Source organism: Formica exsecta, unplaced genomic scaffold (assembly GCF_003651465.1).
Source record: "Formica exsecta isolate Colony F162 unplaced genomic scaffold, ASM365146v1 scaffold31, whole genome shotgun sequence".
NCBI lineage: Eukaryota > Metazoa > Arthropoda > Insecta > Hymenoptera > Formicidae > Formica > Formica exsecta.
Window position 1 is genome coordinate 545,823 of NW_021850355.1, and position 16,804 is coordinate 562,626.

At 36.1% G+C, this 16,804-nt stretch overlaps 3 protein-coding genes across 3 annotated transcripts in view; 2 read left to right on the forward strand and 1 right to left on the reverse strand.

Moving 5' to 3' along the window:
* Positions 1–26: 26 nt before the first annotated feature.
* Positions 27–1,744, forward strand: LOC115237826 (ras guanine nucleotide exchange factor P-like). The gene is made up of 2 exons (XM_029811128.1): positions 27–489; positions 745–1,744. Exons 1-2 carry the CDS (start codon positions 478–480, stop codon positions 1,582–1,584), a joined length of 852 nt encoding a protein of 283 aa, XP_029666988.1. The 5' UTR covers positions 27–477; the 3' UTR covers positions 1,585–1,744.
* A 7,319-nt stretch (positions 1,745–9,063) lies between these two features.
* Positions 9,064–11,154, reverse strand: LOC115237825 (cuticle protein 19.8-like). Its single transcript, XM_029811127.1, has 2 exons — positions 10,815–11,154; positions 9,064–10,399 (listed from the first exon to the last, which is right to left on the reverse strand). Exons 1-2 carry the CDS (start codon positions 10,824–10,826, stop codon positions 9,512–9,514), a joined length of 900 nt encoding a protein of 299 aa, XP_029666987.1. The 5' UTR covers positions 10,827–11,154; the 3' UTR covers positions 9,064–9,511.
* Positions 11,155–15,659: 4,505 nt separating this feature from the next.
* LOC115237829 (larval cuticle protein A3A-like) overlaps positions 15,660–16,804 on the forward strand; it is a 2,660-nt gene continuing 1,515 nt past the window's right edge. Inside the window, exon 1 of the mRNA XM_029811135.1 lies at positions 15,660–16,261. Coding sequence (XP_029666995.1) covers positions 16,250–16,261 — 12 coding nt within the window. The 5' untranslated portion in view covers positions 15,660–16,249. The remainder of the gene's footprint in view (positions 16,262–16,804) is intronic.

Here is a 16,804-nt window from a genome sequence, read left to right on the forward strand (position 1 = left end):
TGTCTCTGCGAATTTCATCTAGTGCATCTTGTCATCGATTAGGATGAAAGAGGACGAAAGCATTCAATGTGCTCGGACACGCAATTTCGTCGAACGACCTCGCGTCTTCGGCATATTGACATCCAAGTCGCGTGTATGCACGGGCGACGACGATATGAAGAAACATAAAGTTTCGTACATACAATGGTGGGTTAAACATTGGTACAACATTGCGGACTCCTTGTACATCGCAATGATTGTCATGGAGGTCACTGCACGGCCCCCGAGAAGAAGACATAAAGAAAAAGAAGGAGAGGAAAAGGAGAGAAACGGAGACAGACAGTGATTAGGTGGGGGTGCGGGTGGCATTGGCGCAAGTTCGGCTACGAGGATCATCGTTGTCGTCGCGGATGACACGAACGTCGATGACAGCGTATAAAAGTACGAACGATCTTATCCCGGAGTATCAGTCTTCTGACGATCCTCCCGCAAACAAACATGGCCGGCATGGTAAGGGAAGTTGGAGATAGATTAGAAGAGCGTTAGAATTTTATCTCTAAAATTCTTATCTTATATCGATTCTATCCAAATACGTTCAATTATTGCATCGAAATATTACAATATCGTATGTATGTAAAAAAAAAATATTTAGTTCATTACATCTTCATTAACGTTACAACCCCCGGTTCTTAAAAGTTAATGGAGAGCTCCATAAATTTGACAAAGCGATCAAAATGTCATCAATAACCGTCGACAAATTTACAGATCTTCTTGTTCCTGGGACTGACGGCGTTCGCTCACGGGGCGGTGGTTCCCGCCGTGCTACCAGCGGCGGCACCCTTGGCGAAGTTGGAGGAATTCGACGCGGTGCCGCAGTACAGCTTTGCGTACGACGTGCAAGACGCGGTGACCGGCGACTCCAAGGCCCAATATGAGACCCGAAACGGCGACATCGTGCGGGGCAGTTACAGCCTGATCGAGGCCGATGGTACGCGTCGCATCGTCGAGTATACCGCGGATCCGATCAACGGTTTCAACGCGATCGTTAGCAGAGAACCGGTAATCGCCGCCGTCGCGACGCCTCTTAGACCAGCCGCCCTGGCGCCGATAGCCCCGGCCTCGTTTGGACCGGCCGCGCTGACGCCGGTCGCCCCGGCACCGTCGATACCCGCCAGTGGACCCGACTCCGACGTCGAGGTGGTTGAGGCTCGAACGTCGGGTTTCTCGACATCGGCGAGAGCGACGACGCGCGAGCAGGAGATTCAACGTCAGCAGTTCCAGCGGCTGCAGGAGCAACAACGTCAACAGCAGGAGCGGCAGCTGCAGGAGCGGCAGCTGCAGGAGCAACAAAGGCGATCATCGAGATTGCAGATCCAGCAGCAGGAGCAGCAGCAGGATCGTCGACAACAAGCCGCCGCACCTGCAAGGGCCACCATTGCCGGTCAGGAGCAACAACTAGCAGCGAACGCCCGATTAATCGGTCTCCCGGCCAGGGCGATAGCCACTTATCCGACTTACCCCTATAGCGCCGCGTACTACTCGCCGTTCGCCTACGCTGCACCCCTCACTGGTCTCGCTTACAACCCCGCTACCGCATTAGCATAAATTTTACTCTTGTGCATCTCGAGTTGCAACCAGTCTGCATGTTGTTTTTACCCAGTTATAGACGATGAAACTGCAATAAAAATTGTTTATCATGAGTTACTTATAAACTCGATTTCTTTTTTATTATTTCTTCGGTACAATAGAGATTCATGATGCCTATTTTTATTTTAGAGAGTGCGCGAAATAATAATAATAATAATAATAATAAAACCATATATATATACTGGCCGCAATGTGTCGACTCTGCTCGATTACGTCATTACAATCGCATTAATCGCGTGGGTGCGCGCAATGAGTAAAAGTCGACAAGTTCTGAATATGCGTCGATCAATGTCATCGATGTCGCGGATCAATCGCGAGCCGGTCGTTCGGCTGTCACGTCGGCGTTCGCACAAGGTTCGATCCATTGCAGAGTTACATAAGCAACGGGCCCCGGGTCCGTTGTTACGCGCGCCGGGTCCCGGATTTCTGCCGTCGTATTTACGCAAGAAACATACGTAGACACGCGTGTATGTACGTACACGTAACACGACCTTCGGCTACGCGCGACGCATTTAACTTCTAGCGGTATATGAAAAAAAAAAAAACTGATTGTTATAATCGTTAACCATTAATAGTCGTCATAAATGATGATGCTTATTGACGTCTTTATTGGATACCTTTACTGTATCTCTTGATGAGAGTACCTTGTAACGTATGAAATCTCTGACTTTTTTTATAATGCACTATTGTATGCCATCGCATACCAGCTTGCTTTGGAATATTCTTATGCGCAATCATGATATATCAAAATTGTATTAATCATCAAACGAAAACGTTTCAAGTGAGAGTTAAATCGAAAGTGAAGTTATTTCGCGCGATACTCTTACATATTTTAAACTAAAGTACAAATTCCTTTGGTATCGTAAAAGAAATAGATTGTACTGTATGTTATATGTTGAAAAACTTGCATATTGATGGGAAGAATTCTTTAAGTAATATAAAAAATGTATATTTTTCGAATAATCAATTTTTCTTCACAGAGGAAGTAGTACAGCTCAACGCGAGTCAGACGCGCGAGTAGTTGCGATCATTGTGCGTTCGGGCGTCTGATCAGTGAATGGCATGTTCTACTGTAATAGTTTTTCTAATAAAGCTTTAATATAATAAAATAAAAAAATGTACTTTATATGATTATTTAAAATTATATGTATATTGCGTCTATCTATATAATTTTATCTACAACTAATTAATTTGATCTTTATTTATTGATAGAAAAATTACAAAACAGAATTCATTGTTCTTTATCGCACATGCTCGTTATAGTTAGAAATTCTAATATATAATTAGTATAATATATAATTAGTCGTTCATGAGAGAAGAGGACAATTAGTTATCGATTCTAAATAGCATCAAAATATTTTTTATATAAAAAGATTCCCTTTTAAATATTATAATATTTTATTTTGCACTCCTTTACATTTTTTACTTTAATCTTTTTCAAAATTTATATTCACACATATACATGTATCAAAAAACATAACGATTAATAATTTAATTTAAAACAAGATTTAGCTGATGCAAATTAATCGAAACTCAAATGTTTCGTTTATCGCGACAAATTATGTAAGCTATTATTCGCGTGCGAAGGCAAACTCTCTCTTGTAAAAAAAAGAGCGACACGTACATACATAATTCGGATTATACCTGCGAGAAAAGCGCGCGTCGTGTTGTTCTCTTTCTCGCGACATGTTGAAGAGGAATACAGCTAACGAAAAAATCGCCGTCGGCGGAACAAAGAAAGGAGACGAGAATGAGAGTAGTATTTGCGCGCGCGAATCGACTTTCACCGAACAGAAAACTGCAGCCGCGGCCGTCAAAGATCCGCGCCCAATGTCACTATGCGGCACCTCGTAATCGCGCCCGTATTACGTGCGCCCAAAAGACCGGTTTGCTTTTGACAGAGAGAGATAGAGACCGGTCCGGAATCCGAGTAACCAAAATCGCCGCGGGTTGGACGCATGGTTTTTTTTGTCGATTCGATTATAATATATTTGACCGCTTTCCGCCCGAGCATTTTTGCACAATTGGAAAATTTATATTTTCTTGTTAAAAAATATGCCGGTTAAAATTGTTGTGTTAAATATTTAACATATTTATATGTTAATTTGACATATTGCTGTTGTATTAATTGAATTCAAGTATTAAATTATTAAAACAATTGAAAAAAAAGTGTAAAAATAACAATATGCACCTATTTTTAATTTTACATAATAGATATGTTCCGTATTATTAATGAAAGGATATATCTGTTAAAAAAAATTTACAGAAAAAATTGTTAATTTTATTCTACGATACGAATGACAGTGATTATAGACCGTCAATAACATTTTCCCAAGTTAATTTTATTATTAAAAATATGTTGATTTTATACAAAATTTATTTCAAATTACTTTGAGGTTTGCATTTATTTTATGTCAAAATATTAACATAATATTAGTGTCATCGTTTAACATATCCATATTTGACATATCCATATTAAATTAACACAAAAATTTGTGTGGACCGTTTGGGACATGTGATATCTGTTATATTTAATTAATACAAATTTTTCAACCGTGTGCGGAAAACTGGCGAGTAAAATATTTGTCTCGGATTTTATTTAATTATATTATTTTACTTTATATTTTTGTTTTTGTGTTTTTCTAATAATTATTCAGGTGCAAAACCTCAGATTTTTGTGGAAGAAGAAAATAGGAAAAGTCATGTAGCAAATCTTGTCTTTTTCTCTAGATTGTCTAAATTTATTCTAAGACTATGCGTAATTGTGTGTATGTATGATTGTGCAAAATCGTGAAACTGCGTCGTTATTAGCGGCTGTCATTCAATTTGTAAAACATGCACGTAGCATTTGCGCTAACTGCAACTACATCGTGACCTGAGTACATTCAATTTGATGAATTAAGTGAGCAGAGCATATCGCATTCAATCAGTGTTTTTTTCAGTCTATCTTTGCGTTAATTCTTAAGAAAATTCGCTATATAAACGACCACGTATAATATATTTTTAATAATTAAATACAGAAAAGTTATTATTTTCTTATAATGTCTCTATCTTGAAATATGCGATTTATTGTATATATTATAACACTCATTACAGTTAATTAAAAATTTATGTATGAAATAATTTATCTGATGAGTCACAAAGTCGAATCGAAGCGGATACAATGTCCTGTCTGCTTTAAACGGATGTTTTCGACAAATGAGTGTCCTGTATATGAATGTCCCTCAACGGGATATGTACTCGCCGATTAAGGTTACGCATTTTTTTATCATTTATCCACACTTGTACAAATCAAGGCTACCGACAGAAGTAAAAAGGGATCGAGTGAATATTGCACGCTTTTAATGCATAACGAATGTTCTTCAAATGCATCGTAAAATTATTACTGTCAGTCGATCTTCTTACTTCTCATAAATCAGTGTCGAAATGCCGATTTGCGTATATAAGTAATACATTCAACGTTAAAAATCTTTCTTTGGTTTTATCATTTTTCATCGATGCACAGCGCGCGAACTTCAAAATGTATAAATGAAACAATTATAAATGAACCAAATGCCCGTCAAGGTAGTCTGCCGATCGTTAATGTTCGCTGTCGGGTAAAAATGATGAAAAATAAGAGAGGAGAGAGAATTAAAGAAAGTATGTCATGTATTTATAAAAAAAGCGAAGGGAAATATATGATCGTTGATAAATTATTATTATGAAAATGGGATAATGTTTCATGAGTTTCAAATAACTAGTTATAATTTTATCAATGTGATCGTTTATAAAAATATATAAAAATATATATTTTATCAATGAGAAATCACATAACGTAATGTATCATATCGTTTGATTTGCATACAACGTTTTATCATTATCGCAAATGATTTCTTTTAAAAATTGCTTTATTTTCCACGCGTATTACATACGTTGTACTCTTTTCGCACGCGTGAACTGAGTTCGAGCCGACTTATAAGGGGCTTATCCTCGTATACGGGATAAGAAACTACTGCGCTAACGAGGACTCGTGAAGATCATATGAGATATGAGGTGAGAGCAAGATCAGTCCAATAAATATTAATTGGGAACACGTAATATATCGCCATGAAGGAAAGTTTACGCGATATATATAACACGGTCACGCCCTCGAATTTGCATTTCTAATTGCCGGTTTCGCAGTCGAGAATGACATTTACCTTTAATTACAATTTAATTGATTTCGTACCTCTGATTTCATCAGCAAAGAAAATAATTAATAAATCTTTTCTCCGAATTAGAGCTGTTATATCTTCCTCTCTCTCTCTCTTTTCTCGTGATATATTTTATTTAGATATATTTTATCATTTTTAGATCTGAACATTTATTATAATTTATTATAATGAGAGACTAGAGATAAGAGAAGCATATATAGATAAAGAGAGAAGCAAGAGTTCTATTCTTCAAATTACACCTGGAAAAATTAATAGATCCTGTGCCTACAGTGTCTGATAGATAAAACGGTTCCGATATTATTAATAAATGCTAGTAACAGAACAATGGTATAGTAATAATGTAATGGAAAGCGTGAAACGATAACCTTGGCATCAAGGCCGTTATTGTCTTGGATGATATTGTTTCGCCGTATCGATCATTTCTATGGAATCGCCGGTCGAGTATATCGCATGTTACGTGCACGTGCTTCCCGAAAAGCGGTCCGCCCTGTTATGCAACAACGCAATTTAAATCGAGGTCTGGAATTTGGACGCCTTTCTCCCATGGCAAATAGGCCGCGTGCAAACGAGCGAGCTCGAATTCGGTGGCTCACGCACACGTGCAATTCTTCTTTCTCTATACTACGTTTTTTTTCTCACGTGCTGTGTGCGCGAGTCTTGCGAGATGCTGTTCCGGCGCGATACGGGAATCACGATTCGGCACAACGCATAATAGATATTAGATCATCTAATCCGTATAACGTCAGAACTTTATCTTAATAGGACTTCAATTAGCATATAATTTTAAGGATCAATATGTATGTATAATAGTTGATTTTTGTCTTAATTTAATTAAGACGAAAGAGAATACATCAATAACGAAAGAGAATAAATAAAACTAAACACCAGATTAATAAAACAAAATAAATATTTTTTGAAATATAACTATATATATAAAATGAAGAGAATATATTGTAATTTTAATTTTTAATTGGATCGAATAAAGCTACGTTTCTGGACGTTTACGATAAAATATTCAAAATAGGGAATTGAATATTAATCATTATAATACTAATTATGCGAATTAACGGAGCGAGTGTGCAGAATATATTTGCTTCAATTATACCAAAATCGAGGATTTGGACCGAAACAAAATTATGCTTTGGTGTTACGCGGTCACGGTAACTTCTAAATTCCTCGATAAATAAACAAAACCAAAACCATTTAAATTACGTTTTTTCGGTTATGGTTCCGGTTCTTTTAAAATTATTGCTTTTTTAACCTTTTCTAACATTTTCTTGGAAAACAAAGACTTAATTCTAAAAGTAATTATTTTTATGCATTTATTATTTTTTATTCATTATTTCATCTATCTTTGACTTTATGAAAATTCTGTTTTTATCAGGTTTATTATCTTCCGATGACATTTTTTCTTTCATTCCTGACTCCCTAAAATATTTATATTACAAAAATTAACTGAAAACGAAAGAGAAAGTTCTAAAATATATTACAATGCAATCAAATAAAATACTTTATGAATATAAAATATTTTATAGAAATAAATTACGGAAGAACTGAAAAGGTACCGAAAAGAACCGTAAACCAAAAATAATTTAACAGTCCGGTTATGGTTCCGGTATTATAAATTTAACAGAATTTAAATATGATTTATTGTTTCGGTCCGATTAAAAAAACGGTTATAGAACGGTTATCAGTTTTGATTCCGATTCGGTCCGAATCCTTAATCAGAATGAGTCGAATTATCTCGATTCAAGCCACGAACTGTGCGCAAGTCATTATCGGTCTACGAAAACGCGACATCGCGTCCGCAAAATCGAAGTTCTCTCATTGTCGTGCCTGCGATTCTTAAGTGATGCAATGGTGCAATCGGTCAATCGAGACCAGCGAACAAAAGTGGAGCTTCGTCGCGATCCTTGCGCGGCCGCGGGGAGGTGTTCGAGAAAGGACGAGCGAAAAGCGGAGAAAGTGGGTCAATTCTGGCGAGCGCCAGAAATAACATTACGCGAAACGCTGCAGTATTACGCACGAAAGTTTACCCCATACATGAAGGGCATGTGTGCGGAACCCGGTTCGGGATCGAGAAATTTATAGCAGCACATATTATACAACACTAGGTATCATAAAAATCGTTTTACGAAAATCTGACAAATAAAATACTTAAGAATACTTGAAAAATAATTTACAAAGATATAATCTTGTATTAAGATTTAAATAACGTTATATAATTAAAGATTGGAATACGTAATAGATGGAATATTCTTCGTGAATCATTATATGTTTGACTGAACATGGTTTTTTACTCTCTCGATTAAAAAAATTCCACATTCTACAAGACGTAAATTGCGTTTAAACGCCAAAAATGCCGCGTATTATCTCGGTTTTCAGATAGTGACTTGAAACTGTGCGAATGTGTGACACACGCGTAAAAACAATGAAATAGATTCGGCACAAACAGCGAGCAGTTTCGACATCGCGCGTCGTGAATTTATATTAGTATGACAACACAGAATACAATAGTTGCAATCGCGAGCTAGAATGTCGCATATATGACGCACATGATTAGCACATCATGTGTGGTAATCGCTCGATATCTAGTTTTCGATTGCTATAATCTTTCCTTTTATGTGTTCGTCTTTCTTTTCTTAAAAATCTGGAATACATTTATGCTAGAGAGAGAATATTTAAATTAAGCTGTTCAAGAGTTGAATTTTTCTTTGATCAATATGATATCATTTTCTCGGCAAATGAATTAAATACAGAATTTCACGTAAACAACACAAAAATCAAATTTTTTAACTTTATAATTTCTAGAATATTATATTTAATCACTGTATGTATATATGGTGATTTATAATGTGTCGAGATAAATGATATGATCCTTAAAAAATCAGTATTATTGGAGAAATTAATAATCAGGCACATGCGATAAATTGAATTTAATAAACTAATATCAATTAAGCCTATCGCGGAAATGAAATCAAATGAATATCAGAGCAAAGTGCTCAATCTTTTTCATTAATTTATATAAACGTGTATCTTTAAAAAATTTAATTACTTTATTTTCAATTAAACAACGTCATTTATCTTTACACATTCATTATAATATTTTGATTAAATCTCGCACAAATTTGTCAAAATATTTAAACCTTGTAATGTTAATTCTTATACATTGAAAGTCAGTTTTTTTAAATGCAAACAATATAATATTTTTGTTTTGCTATTGTTCTCTTTCTTTGTTTCGATTTCTCTTTTTTTTTACTTTGATTGTTGATTATAATAATGTAAAGTATTTGTCGTTTAAAGTATAATTTGACGTCGTTTCTTGTTCACGTTAAGAATGGATTCATAGATTATGTTTCTGTCCATATTCCGTTAAATTCACAAAAATGCCCAGTATTGCATAATCCAATATACATATGTATCCATGAGTATGCGTCGCATTTTTCGCAAAAATGTCAAATATTCCGCACATGTGTTATACCACACATATAGTATTATATGTGCATTATAGACACATATTAGCATATTATAGTAATAGGACAGCGGGTTGATGAGATCTCGCGTAAGTGAGTACAATCTCAAATACATATGTATAATTCCTTTTAATCAGTCACACAGAAAAAGACATACAATGTATAAAAATAAATAAGTTCGGCCTAAGTCGACAACGTGAGCTGGCGCGATCAACGCGATCAGTGGATGTAAGAGGCGGGGGCGGCATAAGAGAAAGTAGCGGGTGCTGCGGCGATCTTAGCGATCGGAGCTGCCTGCGCGGCGTAAGCGAAGGGTGCAGCTGACGCGGCGTAGGTGAAGGGTGCGGCGTGCCCGGCGTAGGCAACGGGTGCGGCGTGCGCGGCATAAGTGAAGGGTGCGGCGTGCGCGGCATAAGAGAGGGGTGCGGCGTGTGCGGCATAAGTGAAGGGTGCGGCGTGCGCGGCGTAGGCGAGGGGTGCGGCGGGTGCGGCATAGGCGAGGGGGGCAGAGTGCGCGACGTGAGCGACAGCGGGGGCAGCGATCTTAGCCACGGGGGCAGCGTAGGAGATCGGGGCTGCCAATTTGGCTACCGGAGCGGAGTAAGTGAGGGGAGCAGCGGCGATCGGGGCGGCATATTTAGCAACAGGAGCGGCATAGGCGAGGGGAGCGGCCACGGGAGCAGCGTGTGCCACTGGGGTTGCGTATTTGGCGTATGCCAATGGTGCAGCGTGCGCGATGGGGGCAGCGGCGACTGGGGCTACAGCTTTGACAGCGACTGTGGCAGGCTCCTTGCGAACTACGGCGTTGAAACCGTTGACCGGGTCAGCGGTGTAGTCGACGGTGCGCCTGGTGCCGTCAGCCTCCAGAAGGGAGTAGCTACCCTGGACGAGGTCGCCATCGCGGGTCTCGTGCTGGCTCTTGGCGTCGCCGGTCAGAGTGTCGTGCACATCATACGCGTAGCTGTACTGGGGATGCGGATCGTAATCAGCCTCGATGGTCTTAGCCACTACAGCCTTGGCGACGGGGGCTGTCGCGTAAGCGACTGGAGCAGCAGGAGCGAGGATACCGGCATTGGCGGCGGCCACAAGGGCGGCAAAAGCGACAAACTGTAAAAGATTGTGAGATCAGATTATCTTCAGTTTTACGTAATTCACGAGTTCCATGTAATTAAGTTGCTTAAAAATTATTTTAAATTATTAAATGACAAACTTGCGATCTGTATTCTTGAAATAATAATATACATAAATATAGCTTTTACGAAATAGCGAAAGAAATCTAATCGATTGAATTTTTTTAATTATATTAAATATATATCAATTTCGATTTATTATTATACTTTGAAATATAAATTTGCGCGAGACTCAATTTCGATCGAGTTTTACTTTTCAATAGCCAATTTCAATATATGATAAACTTCTTTGAAACACTTGACGCGAATGTATGATCCGAGTCCAATAGACTTCAGATATATAGAACTGACAAACTCGAAGAGACCCTTCGCGTTCGTGATCCTCTACCTACCTTGAACGCCATTGTTCGTAGATTTGGTTGGTTTAGATCGACCAAAGCGAGACTGATGATGTGCAGCGTTGATCACAGCCGCTTTATATACCCGATGGCCCGAACCGTATAGGCCCCCACCGATGATCCCGGTGCCAGACTTTGAAAGTTCGTCGACGGTCGACCGCACTTGAACTTGGCCGGCACTTGCGATGGCGCACCCTCGCTCCCGATTCATATACATCGCGGACACTTGGAACAATTTAGCGTGGCGAGAAATTTTTCTCAGTAGAAACAGTATCTGAATAATTTCGCTTTAATAAAGCGATAACTACATGTATATATATGCAATACAAATTTTTTTATTTTAAGAAATAAGGCATTACCTGAATAAAAAAAAAAGATAAAGTATAATGTTTTTAAAAAGTTATTATTAACTGCCTAAAATATATTAAAATGCGTAGATTTCAATGTTACAGACAAGAAAATAATAAACAATGTTAATGAATGGAACATTTAAAAAAATTTAAATTTTTCTCCTCCTATTCCTTATATAAAAAATAGATATTATTATTATATTATTGAAGTGTAATAAAAACTTGTTCTCAAGTAGTAAAAAATAAAAAGAACGAATATCATGACTATGCATTTTTTTACATTTTTGATTGATTCATCTCTTTTATTTTAAAAAGTGAATAAGGAAGGATCTTCAAAAATTATAATAACAAGGGCCAATTGCCAGTGCGTGAATATTGATAATAATTCATTATTTCTTCCAGCATGTCATAATTCAATTCGTCTGCTTTTTCCATCTATTGGCGTAATTGTCATGTGTCATTGCGCAATACACGTTTGGCTGTATATTACTGACCATGCCAAACGTCACTTCTCGTATACGGTCCTTGAATGGTTCGACGATTTCTCATGAGGCATTAATCGAGAATAAATTAGAAAATTATAGTATAGACTTTTATCATGATTACCTAAGAGAAGTTTGTACCATTGGATTCGGCTAAAGATATAATATAGAGTGCAAGAATTTCCAGGCAATCGTGACAGGAGTTGATCTTTATACAAACATGTCTTGATATGTGATAGACTGTTACATATTTATTTTTAGAATACGATTTTAATGGTTCTAAAAATAATTTTGAAATACAAGAATATAATATAAATTCTTTTTACTTAAGGATATTTTAAGAAATTGATATTTTTTTGCATATTTTAATATAATGCCCAAATTTGTTTTTAAAATTATAATTAATGAGAGAAAGAAAGAGAGAGAGAGAGATTCTTAAATATTCTATATACGTAGAAATAGATTTTAATAATATAAGTATATGAGACGAATCATGATTTATCTTGCAAAATTTTCTATAAAAAAGGATTATCACAAATATATTGGATTTTAAAATTATAAAATTGAAAAGGGTTCTTTCTTGATAGGTTCTAGAACAACCCGTATGCAAACAAGATTATTTATAAAAATAAACGACATATATTGAGGCCTTTTTCGAAATCGACCAAAGTGTTCAGGGATACTCTGTATCCTCTCACATACGAAGAGTGATCTCTATCAAGTAGATCACCCACATAGTCGAGGAAACACAAGTAACACCACTACCTCCTCCTCATCGTCGTTGTCGCGAAACTTTCCAGACATTCCATACGTGTCTTTGCCGAATGTGTCGCGAAAGACGGGATACGCATTATTGCGTCATATCATCTAACATCATCGGGGCCCGTGCGACGGCCAGAGAAGGAAAGAAAGAGAGAGAGTGAAGTAGAGCACTTTCATAAAGAAGAAATAGGTAGGTCGCCCGCGCGAATATCGCGCGGCGGGGTCCCGCCCCGATCGATTGCGGGCCCCCGGGCATTATCGAGCAACCTCGTGTCGATCGAGGCTCGAGATTTCGCTCGTCACCGTCGCGTTCGATTTTTCTCGTCCGCTTTATCCCCTGGACCGCGCTCTTGCCCATGAGATCTGCGTGAAAACATTATTTCAATCTAACGCGACAAATTGCCGATACATTGGAACCTGAAAGCTAACTAAATGCCCGTTGTTCGGGCGTTACATGCGATTATGCAATCGAGGAAATGATTTTGGAAATTTTAGACATGTTTCGCACGTGACATGCACAAGACAAATCGCTTTTCGTATCGTTCTACTTATGAAAAAAGCAAAAAATATATATTTCTGGACAGTTTTTAATTCATCTCATGTCATTATAATTGCCATGAATTAAATCTGTCGAGAAATATGTATTATAAAATCTGTCTATATATATATATAAATATATATTTTAAATAATATATTTTTAAATAATAAATTTTAAATAAATATATATACACTTTAGTTTTGCTCGCAAAGAGAGATGTTTATACTGAAAAATTTAATTAATACCGATATAATTGAATCTTACTTCATCATAATTTCATATAATTTATCGTCGTGCATTCGTAAAGAACGCATTCAGTAATTCAAGTATATTATGATAATATCGCTCTTGTTTTTTTTTTTAACATCACGAAAACGCTTTCGACGTTTCCCATATAGGGGAACAGTTTATGAAATATAAACATCAATGGAGATCTCTTTCCCATCTTTCTTCTCGCGTTCGGCATAAAAAAAGAGACCCGTTGACTTTGATTCAGTTAATTATAAGAAAGATTGAAGGTCGCGACAGGAAGTTCGTGCGTTAATTGGCAGCAAATTACATCCCGGACATTGAAACTGTTCACCTTCTTGGTCGAGGAAAACACTTTAATCCGGATCCCTGCAGCGCGTGTCAATTATCGAGACAAGTCTTGTAACTCTCTTTTGAAATCGAATCGTGTGAGTCGCGTACTATTACTATAACGGGATACATCTATACGTCGTATTTATGTATTAATATTAACGACCTTCGCTTTTCTCTCTTCTCTTTATATACGTAAAGATACGAGATATCTTTATATATTTCTCATTTGCTCTGAAATTAAAAAACAGAATAAATATCGCTACAAGTGTACAATTTCAATGCAATACATGACATTATACACATTTGTAAAGTAAATTAAAATAAATATATAACTGAATCTCTTTCTCTCTTTTTGTTTCATTTGATATGTATGTTTCTATGTTATATATATATATATATATATTTTACATAAAACATTCAAAAAAAGAGAATTTAATTATAAACTTAAAGACAAATTCGCAAAAGTTAATATATGTATATTTTTATAATTATCTTTAATTTAAAACATTGCACACTTGTAACGTCACAAATCTCTACAAGCTATAATTTTGGTTTATGTAAAATATTTATACGCGATTGACATATATTAACTTTTGCGAATTTCTCTTTATGTTTATAATTAAATTCCCTTTTTTCAATCATTATCAGTTCTGAGTGAAGTATGTTTGCTTGTCACGTACGCGTGTCAAATAATGTATTTCGAGATCCAGGAGATACATCCGGCAGGCTTCAAATTACACGGGATAAATTTCGAAACAGTTCGCATAATTATTTCGGTTTGGGATATCCAGCCTACATACCCATTAAATTCTGTTTGAATGTCGATCAGCACACAGTCAACGCTCACGCAAGCTGCAACGCAAGTAGCAATGTGTAATTTTTCATTGCACACTACTGTGCAATGTGTCATGTTGATTAAATTGCATTTCGCGTTACAATGGTAATGTCTGGTAATTAAGACTGAAATTAAAGAGTGATAAAAGATTGGAATAGATATACTAATTAACACAATAATAACGTGACATAATCGATGAAGAAACCCTAATTTAAACATAATTTTAAATTAGTATCTCATTAAATGTTAAATAAATTATATTAGAGAATCATAAATTGTAGTATCCACCCCCTCTCATACTTAGAATATTATAATTAATAAAAATTTACTCTACTATATATATACATATAATGTAAAAAATATATATAACTTCCTATTATTTATATAATAATGCTAATAATATTCAATGTTATAAAGATTTATTAATATTTGTGATAAAAAAAAATTAATTCAGTTAGAGAGAAATATGCTTATGTTGTAAGATTTTCAATGTCATCTTCGGACATCTCGGTTGTCGAAATCACTAATTACGGATTTCAATCATCAATTTAAAAAAAGAGTTATCTCGCAAGAACATTGTAATATCCACTAACGTCATTTCTAAGCAATCATGACAACCGTGAAAAATAGCTCTGCGATAAAGGGCCTTTCAATATATTATAAATTAGAATGCCTAGACCGAGTAGTACAGAATTAACAAACGTGCGGACATTAAAATCACCGATCAAAGACGAGCTAAAACATATCTAGTAAAGAGAATAGAATGACGGATGAGCTCTATGAATTTATAGAGATGAGTAACTTGATGATAGCCAAGAGAGTCTCTATAAAGGTAAGAAAAAGAAAGTCATGCTATTTATTACGAGCCAAGAGATTTGCAAGCATAAGCTTAATATAAAGAACATGTATGAGAATAAACATTTGATTATACTCAGTAATTATGTAACTGTGTAAAAGGAAGACATATTAAAACTAAAATAATAAATATTAAGAATCTACAATTTATATTAAATCCAAAATGATTTCTGCACAACTTTTCAAAGAGAATATTGTCTTATGTAGAAATGTACAATTCTTCCGGAAAAAAAAAATAATTTTTTAATTAATGTACAATTCTTCCGGAAAAAAAAATAATTTTTTAATTATAGCAGATAGACAACCTTTCTCTTATATAAAAAGTCTTGAGAATTATAGCAAGAAATATAAATATTACAAATTCTTAATGACCATGAACAGAGATCATTATTTTAATTTGCTTCTTAATTATTATATTAATTCACATCCTATATTTGAATTTTCACGAACTGCAGATTATATAGATTCTCGCGATATATCAGAGTTTAAGTCTATAAAATGGATTATTTGTAAGATGTAGGATTGTTACATGTGGGAAAAGAAAAGAAAAAAAGATATAAAAATTCGGTAGAATGGGAGAGAAAGACCGAGAAAAGTATTTTGTAATTCTCGAGGCGGACGGATCGAACGGAGGAGGATTAGCTAACTCATCGGCAAGGACGTGGCCTAGTCCTCGACGACGATGAAGACAACGACCGGTGCACTCTTCGGATCTTTCGGGTTACGAGAGCAGAGGATCGATCTGATCCCGATGTTGCTCGCTTTTGTTGGGCGTGGTTCGATTTCTTGCGCAATTTCGCTGCTCGTTGGCCGCGAATCGGGTAACCGTCGAGGGTACCGTCACCCAGTTACATCAGTGAATATGCTCTGTTTTATGTGTACGTGTATGTGTGCCGTGGAATATAGTGGGCCTCTCTCGCGGTTCCCGAACAGAGAGGTATAAAAGCCGAAAACCATCCATCCTTTGGTATCACTCGCATTACAAACTCACAAGATCGAGCGAAGTACCGATCAACCAAGCAACAATGGCCTTCAAGGTATTGTGTCCAATTTTTCAAGTCCGCTCAACGTAAGCCAACACGTGTGCCGAGAAAGTAGATTCGATCGATTTTTAATAATTTTGGTAAATTCTTCGTGGTATGAGAGTTTATCGGCTGAATTCTCCATAATTACGAATTATAATAATTCGAGAATAATTACAGGACGGTGGATTTGTCGCGTTTTCTCACGGATAGCATCCTTTCCTGTGATATTATTTCATTAATCGATCAAGAAATTGTGTGTAACTAACGACATTTACGGAAATTTTTGCGCATGTACTACATCTTGTATTAATACCACGATTTCACTCGCGAGTCGTTTCGCGTATGTGTGTGAATCGAACAAAATTGCTGTAATATATACATTTTAAACTAATTTTTTTATAAAAATTAACAAAATATCTTACCGCAGAATGCAAACGATATTAATGGTATCATAATATTTTTGTTAATTCAAAATATATATATATATATACATATATAACTCTTTTCCTTTCATTATCTTTTTTGCGATTATATAAGATTTTTTTTTTTTCTATA